A 12,771-nucleotide genomic window follows, 5' to 3' on the forward strand; every position below is an offset into this window, starting at 1 on the left:
TTTCAGAGGAGTTATTCAAAGCTCGACTGCCTTGGATGAGTGGTACTTGGAGCTCGAGATTTTTAAAATCGCGATTCCTGCCAAGTCAGGCCCAGACGATTCAGGACCGGGCTAGACTACAGGCAGCTTTGCAACTAATTAGGGTAATTTCCCCCAAAATCTACTTGCATTTTATCCTTTGCAAATTGTTCTTTTTTTGTGCAAGCATTAAGTGCTGAATCCTGAGATTGGTTGGAGGTGCTAACACATAGATCCTGTTTAAATCAGAACTACTTGAAATACATTCCACTTAATTAAAAGCAATTAAAACTCTTAATTGATTTATGCTTCATGTAATCCCACTGAAGTCAGCACAGACTATGGTTCACGGTTTATTGTGGACCTCATTCTGCCACCCTTAGTCATGCTGAGAAGTGCCCTACTCACTGCTTACTGCCTTTTGACCTCCAACGAGAACTTTGTGGCATAAGATACTGTGTACCATGAGTAAGGTTGGGACAGCATGACCTTAATATGTGTATAATGTTTTTGTCTGAAATATGTACGATAAAGCATAGAGATCCTGTTATACTTGTATAATTATGAGTTCAGAATGGTGCACAGTGACAATACATGACAGGCTTTGTTATAGTAAATACTGGCAGGTGTAAGTGGCTGATCAACTGGGAGACTGATGTGAGGGAGCCACTCCTGCAAAGACTTAGGCTCATGAGCAACTGAGGGTACGTCTACACTACAAAAAAACCCAACCCCATGGTACAAGTCTTAGAGCACAAGTCACCGGACTCAGGCTCACAGGACTTTTGCTACGAGGCTAAAAAAAGCAGTGTAGAAGTTCCTGCTAAGGCTGGATCCCAGCCTCGGAGACCCTCCCCCTCCCTGGGACTCAGAGCCTAGGCTTCAGCCTTAGCAGGAACTTCTACACTGCTATTTTCAGCCCTCTAGTGCAAGCCCTGTGAGCCCAAGTCAGTTACTCATATCTTTGTCTTTGCAGGATTGGTTTTTGTGTCTACTGTGTGTCTCGTATCTCATAAATAAGATTGATTGGGTGTCAGTAAAGTCTGAAAAGTCATGGCACAGAATATTTTACTTCCCAGTAAGCTTATTTTCTACTGGAAAAAGCATTTATAGCCATCAGTTATTTTAAAATGCATTAAGACTTCAAAACACACACAAAAAACACATCAAAAAGGGCTGTTAAAATGGAAGGAAGAGACTTGTAAAACAATTATTTTAAAAAAATTAGAGTCCCCTAAAGGTCATGATCTTTGCCATGGAAATCAGAAGTGACAAACGTGCAGACTTATTCTTAATACAGTTAATTTCATACTTGACTAAACTGTACTCTGATTACAGCTAGATTCAGTCTGTAATCCAACTTGTAAAGCAGTTGAGTACAATTAACATTTCTTTGTGCCTTGAAATATACATGCTAAGGTTCAAAGTGAAGCATTGGCAGAAAGTAAAAGTGTTTAGATGTAGCTGGTATGTGAGCCCAAGAAATATGCTACTGGACAATCTTCTTCTCACCCTCCACTATAAATACTCATGAACCCCCTCATCCTTGTGAAGCTCTGTATAGGATTAGTGCCTTAGTTTGTATCCATATTACTCAATTTACAAGATTGTGTCTGAGCCACTGTTAGTTGTAGTCAAGTATTGTTCTTCTGAGGAACTCAGTTAAATACATCTTACTTTGTGTCTGTCAATAATAATGTACTATCATTGGTAAAATAAGTTTAAGGTATTTTTTACTGGTAAACACAAGACAGCATTTCTTAACAGCTGCATTATGTAATCACTGAACCATATGTTATTACACTGCATCTTACATATTTCTCTCAGCATTTTTGTTTAAATGCTTTCAGGAAAAGAGTGCTCTTTCGAATCATACTCTTTCAATGCTGCTTTCTGAAGAAATGAAACCTGTAGCAAACTTTAATCTAGGAGCAGAGAAACAGCTTGTTTTGGCCTCCCTAAAAACTTTGCCCAAGAGGTAAGCAGGACTCAAGATTTTCAAAATGCTGGCCATAATCCCCAAACCACACAGAAAATGGTACCCAAAATGCAGTGATTAATAAGGGTGACAGAATACATTGTAGGAAACAGCACACAAAACTGCAGATGTTTGTGGTCATGTCAGGTGGCTTTTAACACACGAACACCTTGATGGAGCTCAACTTTGTCCATTGGTTCTAAATAATTACCACATAGGTTCCCTCTCAAAGCTGTGCTGCTCTTCCTCCGGGCTGGGAGGAGCAAGTCCACGAACTGGCTTGCAGATGATAGGTCTGGCCCATGCAAAGTCCTCCATTTAACTGACACCACTGGGGCGTAATCCTGGGGAGGGAACTGAAACTTGAGGTTGGGTAAAAACTTGGTGTTCTGTGTGGGGGTGTGACCAGAAATACTAAATTCCCACTCTAGATTCTTGGGCACAGATTGGCCTGAAGCAACCATCCTGGAGCAACCATCAGCTGATCTGGTCTTAAACCACCACCCTGAAGTTCAAAGATATGGAGAACAAGAGACTAGAGAGGCTTTCCCATGATGCAGCATACCACCCTCAACCCTGTTGCTGGTCCAGCCATAAAATGGGAACCTTGTAGAGCTATTTCATGCTAAGCCTGGATAGTGGACTAATGACAAAACTCTGAAGTCTAGAGTTGTACTTTTCATTGGCTAAATCTACTTAGGGAGAAGATCCTAAAAATTCATTTTCTTTTGTGGATTTACAAAGAACACATTGATTTGTTCTTTATGTGTATTGAGATTGTAAGTTTAAAATCTTTTCACCACAGAGCAAATGAGGGCACTGAGGAGTATTTTCCCTATCACCAGCACTGCTAAGACATAGTGTAAAAATAAACACAAAAAAGAGTGCAAATGGCTGATCTGTAGGTGTTTGGAACTCAGTGATCTCAGTAGGCAGTAGGTGATTAAGGTTAATTGTCTCACAGAAGTGGTGGCATTCAGGAGGCATGGAATAGAATAATAATACAAATTGCTGTAAATGTATTTACAACACACAACACTGCATGTCTATTTAGTGTAACTGAGGTTTAGACAGGTATTTGCATACCCTAATGGTTTATTTCTGCATTAAAGTAAAAAAAGAAAGATAATCTTTAAAGGATATGGTGCCTGAGTTTTTGCTTTTCCTTCTGTAGAAAGAATGTGACTGGAAGAAGATCCTACCCTGTGTTACCTTACAAACACTGTCAGTGTGTCTACCAAAAACACAGCAATTTTGCATATCCACTTGAGCCATATCTGGTTTTGATATCATCCAGGATTCCTGCATATGAGGTATGAATTTCTTCTAAGTCTTCTCTCTTTTTTGAATAGTTAGAGTACAAACGGGGGGAAGTACCTGAGACAGCAATCTGTTCATCCTTCCTCTGCAAAGAAAGCGTCCTTCCTGGAGTCTACTATAGCCTCAGTCCTACAAATATTTTGCTCACATGCCTAGTCCCATTAAGTGTTTACAGGATTAGGGTCTCAGCGAAAGTGCACCATAAAAAAACAAAACAAAGGAAAGCATAAGATTAAAATGTCAGTAAAGTAATACAATGGGTCTAAATCAGTGGTTCTCAATAGGGAGGGTGCAGAGGAATGTTGGGGGTCTGTGTGGTGGGACTGGAGCTAGCCCCCACAGGGGGCGGGGAGAGCGCACCACACTTCCAGCCCCACTCCGCCCCCAGGTCAGCTCCACCTCCAACCCCGTTCTGCTCTGCCTCCAGGCCCAGCTCTGCCCTCATTCCCTCTCCGCCCCCAAACCAGCTCTGCCTCTAGCCCCAGCTGCTCCTCATCCGTCCCCCATTCTGCCACTAGCTCTGCCTTCAGCCCAAGCTCTGTGCTGAAGAAACCTTGACTGTTCAGTAGTGGGGGGAGGGGCACAGACAGATTCCATTACTGGTAAGGGGCAGGGGGTGACTGGAAAAGTTTGAGCACCACGGGCCTTAATGAATCTCTAATACAGAAATTCAGAGTTTAATAGGACACTGAATAAAAAATGCTGTCTGTGCACGTGTGTGGGCTGCACAGGTTTTAATACACTGACACTATGTGATTTGAAGTAAAAAAACCCAAATCATATGGTTTAAGTACTAATTTGTGTAAGATGTTCAGTGTTATAGCTAATCAAAGACAAGTCCAGGATGCACACTCCAAAAACAGCCCATCCTGTATATTTAAAAAGTTGAACAACATCTGAGTTTCAGCAAACCATCAGTGGAAAATAAGTAGGAAGCTAAGCTGACCACCCAAGCAGTGTTTTGTTGTTTCATGGTAAAGATTATGGCCCTGATTCTAAAAATCAGTGTGTGGACGGACAGCTGTATCTGTAGAGAACACAATTAACTTCACTGGGGGTTCACAAGGCATGCCAGGCTGCTCATGCACAACGAATTGCAGGGGTGGCCTAGCTGATATTTTCCTTTCATAAAGGTTGTTGGAGAGATTATCTCATATCCATTGGCATTATGGGGCCACAGGACAAAGCTGAATAAAGAATTTCTCTGTGTAATTAATTACTAATGTGTAAAATAATAATATGTGTTGCATCCTACAAATGAATATTGAATTAAGAATGATATTTTTCTCAGGGAATTACAGGTTGAGAAAAGCAGGATTTATTTATTGAAGATATGAACTGATTTATTTCTATAGATGGTGCTGGACAGCATCAAACCTGGGGTGATTCCTGTGTTGTATGAACATTGCGGAATGACATTGGAAAGCCTCCTTTTTTACATAGAAAAGGCTCTGGATGGCCGAAAAGCAAAGAGTATAGGGATTTTTAGCGATGGAGACTCCAGAGAGATCAATTTACTTCAAGGTAGGGGCAGAGAAACTAACTGGGAACATGTCAATGCCATATCATGCTTAGGTATTCCAAAAGGGGAAACAGCATGAAAATGAAAAGTTAATCAAACTAGCAAATTGGTCACTGATCCAACTGTAATGTGTTTCTGGCAGGTGGACCTCTGTACCTTCCATTGTAATCAATAGGACTCACCCCAGGAGCAGGGGCTGCCTGGATGTAAAAGCTTGTAGGATCAAGGGTTGGTAATTAGTTAAAAGCCAGAGAAAATATGACAAAAAGATGCCATGGTAGAGCCATCTCTGCTGTCATAAAAAAGGAGATTAGACACATGATGCTAGTCCAAAGTAACTAAAGGACTGACCATGAGGTTAAATAAGGAATAAAAGGAAGACAAGAAAGAGAAACAAGCCGGCACAGAGGCGCAAAGAAAAAAGTAATAACCAGAAGAGAGAGAATACATGGTACAGAGAATAGGGAACAGAGAGAGAGAAAGAAGTTACGAAAGAAATGGAGGACAAGAAATCGCTCAGGTCTGAAAGTTAGCATATTGCCCTCAAAAAAGAGATTTGAGGGAAGACTGTGTAAGTCATGGGAAGGGAAGTAATGGTATGAGTACAGGAGGGAAGAATTTTGAGCAGAATGAAAACCCTCATGGACATTTTATTTATTTCATTGACTTTTATTTAAATGATTTTCCAGGCTGCAGAATCAGTATTGAGAACATTCTGAGCCCTGAAGTGAGAGAATTTTGGGAGAAGCTAGGTTGTGTCATATCTCCAGAGGAAGGTGGTCATGTGGACATCTTTGTTCCCCTGGGAGCATCAGGTCAGTTTTGTTTGAACTTCTGCCATGAGGGAGAATCTCCCACTCCATTGCGTATGTGTTCACTACTGAGTAGGGCTTGTTGCAATTGAGGCTGGTAGAAAATTGGGTTCTTTCTGTGGAGAATTTTGACTTTTCATTGAAAAAAATCTGAATACTGGAATAGTTTTGTGGGAGTTGTAGTTTGGGTGCCTCTTGTCCCCATTCTCCTCTGTGGGTCAACCCCCAGAGCTAGACAACATCTCATGATCCACCACAGGTATGAGGCTTCTGTTATGCACAGAGGAATGACTGTGATGCATCGTGGGACATATAGTCCAGCCAAGAAGCCTGGCTTACAGAGGAAAAGGGGGACATAGGGCATCCAAACAGCTCACATTAGACACAGTGGTAGCTGAGAGGGGGACAGTTTAACATCAAATCAAACTAAAACATTGCTTTTCAAATTGGTTCCACAAATCACATTTTTCAGAATAGAAATTTTTGACTTTGTCTGAAAGTTTTTGCTCTTTGCAGAAAAGTCAAAATTTTCCACTGGGTGAGGGGGGGGAAGAGTCTCTTTCAACCAGCTCTATTTGGGGCTGGGGCTAGGGCAGGGAGAATCTTTTTGTTCTGTGTTTGTACAGTACCTAGCACAAAGGGGTCCTGCTCCATGACTAGAACTCATAGGTGCTATAATACAAATGATGAGGGTACAGAGTCCATTAGACAGCAGAATAGTTTCACACAGCTGCTGAGCTTAGTAAAGAGACAGATATATTCTATTTCTCTCATTCTCTTCAATTACCTCAGTCTGTTTGGGAGATATTAAAGGCTGATCTTGCAAGGTGCTGAGCAAGCACCAGAATCTGTCATTTGCTCAGCCTTGCAGGGTCACCCCCTTAGCTGGCATCAAGGCAGGTCATTACAAGAACTAAAGAATAGTATCCACTCCTATTTTGTTATTTTTCTTGTCTTGGAAGGAATAAAATGCACCTCAAAGCTCTATTCTTCTCAGGGACCCCACAATCTCACAATGTGTGTCTTTTCATTGACATTAGAACTAAACTGGAGTTATTTTTCTTCATTAGGGATCTCACGCCAAAAACAGCTTTTCTAGTTTTTTGTCCATGTTAATGGATGTGATTGTTCCTTCACAGCGTCATTTTGTTAAGATACACAGGACATCTTTCATGCCATTGATAAATATAGTAGAGTTTTCAGAATAATATGATAAAAAGCATAAAAAGTACTGTTTTTCGGTGACATTTTCATCTAGCCTTGAAAAAAAGTTTAGATCTCTTTTGGTTTCAGATGAATAATAGCAGCATGGAGAAAAAGAATTGGCTAGTGTACTGTAGTGGCTATATGATGTTAGTGATGTAAATAATACAGAATTTTATGAACTAGAAAAAAGAATGCATCTTTTCAGAGGCAGGGATGGAAGTCCTTTCCCAGCTGACTCAGCTAACTGGTGTGCTCTTCAGAACCCCTACAGGAATTGCAACTGGATCTTATCAGCACAGTAAGTACAGAAAGCTGTTATACACATTTATAAAGGGAGCTATGTGGCACATCTGGTATTTGGCCACATTTTACATGGCTTGGCCCATAAGCAAAGTAAGAATTATTAGATAAAAGCAAGAGAAAATTATTCTCAACCTGCTTTTGGAAAATGACAGGTAGAAGTAGGTGTATAGAGGAAGGATGTTGGCATTTGATTAATTTTAGATGGCTAGTATTATTTACTGAAGACCCAGTGTCATACTCTAAAATCAAATCACAGATTTACATGATAGTGATCTTCAAATACTTGAAAGGCTGCCATAAAAAAGATGGAGAAAAGGTGTTCTTTTGCCACTGAGGTTCAAGACGCAATGGGTTCACACTCCAGAATAGCTGATTTAGATTAAATCTCAGGAAAAACTTCCTAACTGTAAAACCAATAGGACAATGGAACCTCCTTCACTGGAGGTTTTCAAAAGGAGGCTGGATAACCATCTGTATTGGATGGTTTAGATGCAACAACTCTTGCATCTTGGCATGGGGTTAGATTACCCTTATGGTTTCTTCTAAACTATAATTCTACAGGTTTATAACTTTGGCTACACTATTCTGCCATATTTTAAAAATTCCATTTCAGGAACAACTAAGTACTGTTTGATGTAATACTATCTGCCTGTCAGGTTAGCATAATGAAGGACAGAGGGGTTAAAGGGTAGGTGTCTCAAAGTATACATTGAGCAGAGTGAATGGGTGGGAAGAGAGGATCGTCTGGTACAGCCACATCTATATTCAGATGCTTCAAGGTCCCTGTTTTGTATGGACCATGCAATGCATGTAAAAGTGTAATTAGCAGAGGTTTCAGGTCCTGAATAAACTTGAATTTGCAAAATCCATTATGCTTTCAAAAGGGGATGTGTTTGACATTCTGTCACAGATCACTAAAAATCTATGTTTGGTGCGATCTTCTGATTCAGCATCAGAAAGTCCACTACCAACATCTTGTAGTTGTGGAAAGCCCTAGGTATAATCATGGTATCAGAAACTCAGTCAGTCTCCTGTTGAAAGGGCATCAAACTCTACTTTAGTGTCAATTACATTTTATTGCCATACTAATAAAAGTCAGAATTCTCCAGAATGATCTGAAATTTACAGCAGAGTAAACCAGGAAACAATTAATTTGTCATGATACTGTAACCACTTTTTGACCAGAGTGGTTAGCCAACATTTGGGGACTTGCATATTGTTTCTGATGGGAGGAGAAATTGATGGTGGAGTCAGGTATTTCTTTGATTCAGTCCTGTTTGTTTACTAAGAATGTACAAAGTCCTGTTTCCCTCAACATAGTGGGAATCAAACAGGAGATAGTTTCTTTGGTCAGAGTTCCAAATCTCTTTCAGGCAGTTCTCTGCTCAAAAGCTCATACTTTCAGATTTTGTTCTCTGTCTAATGCTATCCAGGCTTCTTAATTCTCTCTGTGTGCTTCTGCTGCAGACACACAGCTCTACCAAATCAGTACACCAGCTCCTGCATTGCTATATCAGTCTCCAGGGAAACACCTAAGGCTACATGGTTCAACTTCTACTCAAGCCTCGCTGGGTGCCTGCATTTTGGGTTGTGGGTTCTATTGTTTCAGCTAAATGTTCCATAAAGGAGCTTATTTCTTACACTTATGCTGAATGAAGGGCAATGGTTACAGCTACCAGTTTCAGTGAGGTTTTTGCCTAACACCCAGCATAAAAATATCAGTCCTTAGTGAATGGCTGGGAAAACAGAAGGATGGACCTCCCATCTCCACCTACTTCACTGAAGTAAAACTACAGACATGGCTCAGACTGACAGAGCTCCTGGAGGAGGCACTGAAATCTGTCCGGAAGCAGATGCAACCATATTTAAGTGAGCTGCAGAAGAATATTAGTGGCCGGATTATTGGTAAGATTTGTCGTTTTTCCTTTTTTAAACACTTCTAAAACAAATACTTCCTCAAAAAGGGTAAGAAAAAAAGACTTGAAATCTCTCCCCTCGCCCCCCAAACTTTCATGGAAACATCACAACTTTAGAACTTGTCTCTTCCTTTCCCCTTTTCTCCTGTGTCTATTTTGATGAGCAAATATTGTCTTCTGTGTCTGTGATGCACATTGTACATGACAAGTATTAAAAATAACCTACTACAGAATGAATACTTCCAGTGCATGTGTCAGCTAACACAAAGGGGCAAATGAATGGGAGAGTTATCTGCATGATCAAAACAAAGAGTGCTAAAAAAAGTTATTCAGTTGTTTTTAATAAAGTATTATATCCTTCAGCAAACTAGGTCATTCGGTAATAAGTGCGACTGCCCAAATATATGGCATCTGAACTTGCATTAAGATGCGCAGACCAGAAACCATTGCTTGCAGTTTACCTAGCTTAGGCCCCTTCTGCATCAATGCATGTGAACTATGACACCAAGACTATCTATGCCCAAGAAAAGCCTTGTCAGAATGAATGCTCAAAAACAAGAGCATTGTAGAGATCTGTAGATGTTATATTGGAAGAACTCCAGTTACTGATAGGGCAATCTACTTTTCTCCTAAAGAGATGTCTTTCAGCACACACTACATTCAGAGTATCAAGAAGTAAACTGTCTCCATGAAGAGGGTAAGGTTACATTAAATGGGTCTAGGAAACCTCTCTCAAAGTTGTTTTCTGACCCCAATGTCTGTGTTTAGACAATATCCTTTAAAGCTGTCATACAGGCCCGCCAACAAGGGGAGGGAGGGAAGGGGCAAAGGGGGCAATTGCTTTTAAATTGGCCAGGCAGGCCACAGGGCTCCTGGGCGCGTGCGGGTTAGTACTGGCAGCAGCCAAGGCAGCCGGGTGGGCATGTGGAAGCCCTGGCCATGTCAGAAGAGCATGCCCAGCAGCTCGCTGGGCACCAACCAGTGCAGGTGCAGCACCACTCAAATATCAGGTGGACCGCGGGCCCAGCTTGTGCGAGTGTGCACCAGCTGCCACATATGGTCCAGCTCCGCATCCATGTGGTGACGCCACGCCGGACCAGCAGCCGCGTAGGGCTCAGCTGCAGCCTGCCCTGCATGATGTGCAGCGGCAACCCATTGACTGTTCTGCCCTGGAGCCCAGAATTGCTTTCAGCAGGCCTGCTGCCACAGGTCTGAGATGTCCCTATACTGGCATAATGCCAAAGAAATGACTCTGCTTGACTCAGATCTCAGGCTGAGTTTGCAGGGCTAGCAGTGGTAGGTAAAAATATATATTTTTAAATCCAGAAAGTGAGCACATTTGCTACCATGTGATTGAGAAAAAATTGTGGGACCTGGCAATGCCATGTCTAGAGTGCTTTTGCAGAGCAGACACACACTTTGACCTTGCCTACACCGGATTTATATTTGCAGTGTCTAAGGCATTGGTGCAGCTACATCATTGTAGGTAGACTAGTGGCTAAAAACCCCAGTGTAGACCAGTTCCCTTTTGTTTGAATGCCCAACAAAATGTCAGCCTGCATGTGCGGTTGCCTATTTCCCTGACTAGAATATAGTGACTATTGTTAATGGCCATCAGGCAAGCTTATCATATCTGTTTAAAGGAGTAACTTACAATTAATGATCTTGTATTTTCAGGTCAGTTTATGTTTGATGCCATGAGCAGAGCTAAAGTACATACTAATAGAGAAACAGCCCAGACTTTCACTGATGGATTAGCTGAACTGTCAAAAAGAAGCTATGTAAGTAAAATTGCAAGGTTTTTAATAGTCGAATGATGTGGTATTTAAGGTTATTTGCAGACCTCTTCCCATTTCAGTGACTGTTGTACTAGGCTTGATGAATATTTGAGGCTTTGTTTTTTTTTTAATAAGTTCAGATACCTATTGACATGCTGGATCAGCCCACAAATACATAGGTAGGTGACGATCCATAGCTCTGAATAGGGTAGTCGCATGGACACACTTGCTTTTTCCTGGTTTGGAGTCCAAATTAGCAACGGGTCCTTTAAGAGTGGATGCTGAATGGGATGCTGGCACAGATTGCACAGTGCTTCAGACTTTCCTAGTCAATCAGCCACTCCAATTAAGCATGAGAATCAAAATCCTGGAAGGAGTGACATTAGAGCCCGTATCTCCCAATACTAAAAGAAGCCATCCTGCACTGGAGAGAGAACACAGCATGGAGAAGAGGAGTGGGATTTCTACTGAGGACAATTCTGAGCACTGTTCTGGGTGAATGGAGGTCATGGTGGTGTGATGGATTCCCTGGAGTGCAACCTGGAACTGGGGTACCACTGAGCCCTGTGGCTTACCAACCTGGGATCCCTCGCACTGTGATGCTGTGAAAAACTGCAAACCTCTCCAAGTACTGCACTTATACAGCCATCCACAGGCAGGGATGCACCCAGCTGAGTTACATGAATGTGTCCCCTAGCCATTCATGAACTAACAAGAGAGAGGCTCCAGCCAATTCTCCCAGCTCCCTAGCCTAGGACCCCAGGATGTACCATCCTGTCTTGGTCAGAAGCCTGAGCAGCATAAGTTTATTACCCAGTCCACCCCTCCCTCAATGTGGAGAGGGCATGCACCAGCTTCTGTACACTGAGCAGATTTTCCAGGCATGTCAACACACTGTTAAGATAAAATATAAAACAGATTTATTAACTATAGAAACATTTTAAGTGATTATAAGTAGTAAGCATACAGATCAAAGTCGGTTACGTAAGAAATAAAAGTAAAATTGCAGTCTGTTTTATAAAACTAGGCAGGATTTGAATCAAGCAGTGTCTCACCTGGATAATATAGTTCCTTCAGACACAAGCTGGGATTCTCCTTTCCAGTCTGGTACTATCTCCCCAGTTCAGTCTTTGTTCTCCAGGTGTGTTTCCAGGTGTTGAGTTGTGGGGGGAGAGAGGCCAAGTGATGTCACTTCCCTTCTTTTATAGTTTTCTATGGGTCAAGCAGTCTCCATTGTCTAGGTGCTCTCTCTGAGAAGTCTCTATCGTATACAATAGTCCCTAGGATAGTTGTTGTGAGGTGGATTACTTTAATGGGCCATCAGCAGCATCTGGTTGCTCCATTGTTGCACCTGAAAGGCTGGTTGTGGGTGTTCCCAACCGCACAACATTTCAGTAACACACACATAGTAAAACTTCATAACTTCACATACAATGATAGCACATACACTCCAACAGGATATTAATGTTCAACAGATCAAGACTTTTAAAATGATACCTCACAAGGCATACTTTGTACAAAACCTATCATAATTATATCACCATGGTAAATCTGGGCATGCCAGAGTACTGCTTTGCAGCACAGCATGCCACCAATGGAAAAAATGTTGGAATTTATTAAATAATTTTTCCTACACTCCTGTAAAATGGAGCAGAGATACAGGGTGTTGAAAAATTCTGTTGTTGGGTTTAAATACTATTTTTCATTCCAAATTGAATAGGGTAATATTAAAACCTTTGCCAAACTGTGCCATACAGTCAGAAATGCATTACCCCTCCCACCAGCGGCATATTCCAGGAGGGAGTTGGTTGTCATGGTAGAGTGAATACTGGCAGTATTGCAGGACATAAAGAAAGTAAGATTTAAGCTAAATGCTCTTAATGATCCTTTTCAGATGGCTTTTGAGGGTCTCCAACAC

At 41.5% G+C, this 12,771-nt stretch overlaps 1 protein-coding gene across 1 annotated transcript in view; it reads left to right on the forward strand.

Moving 5' to 3' along the window:
• ECT2L (epithelial cell transforming 2 like) overlaps positions 1-12,771 on the forward strand; it is a 60,168-nt gene that overhangs the window by 17,016 nt on the left and 30,381 nt on the right. Inside the window, exons 5-12 of the mRNA XM_073337461.2 lie at positions 7-143; positions 1,869-1,996; positions 3,171-3,309; positions 4,672-4,840; positions 5,528-5,653; positions 7,062-7,154; positions 8,882-9,064; positions 10,753-10,856. Of these exons, the coding sequence (XP_073193562.2) occupies positions 7-143; positions 1,869-1,996; positions 3,171-3,309; positions 4,672-4,840; positions 5,528-5,653; positions 7,062-7,154; positions 8,882-9,064; positions 10,753-10,856 (1,079 nt within the window). The remainder of the gene's footprint in view (positions 1-6; positions 144-1,868; positions 1,997-3,170; positions 3,310-4,671; positions 4,841-5,527; positions 5,654-7,061; positions 7,155-8,881; positions 9,065-10,752; positions 10,857-12,771) is intronic.

Source organism: Lepidochelys kempii, chromosome 3, assembly GCF_965140285.1.
Source record: "Lepidochelys kempii isolate rLepKem1 chromosome 3, rLepKem1.hap1, whole genome shotgun sequence".
Lineage (NCBI taxonomy): Eukaryota > Metazoa > Chordata > Testudines > Cheloniidae > Lepidochelys > Lepidochelys kempii.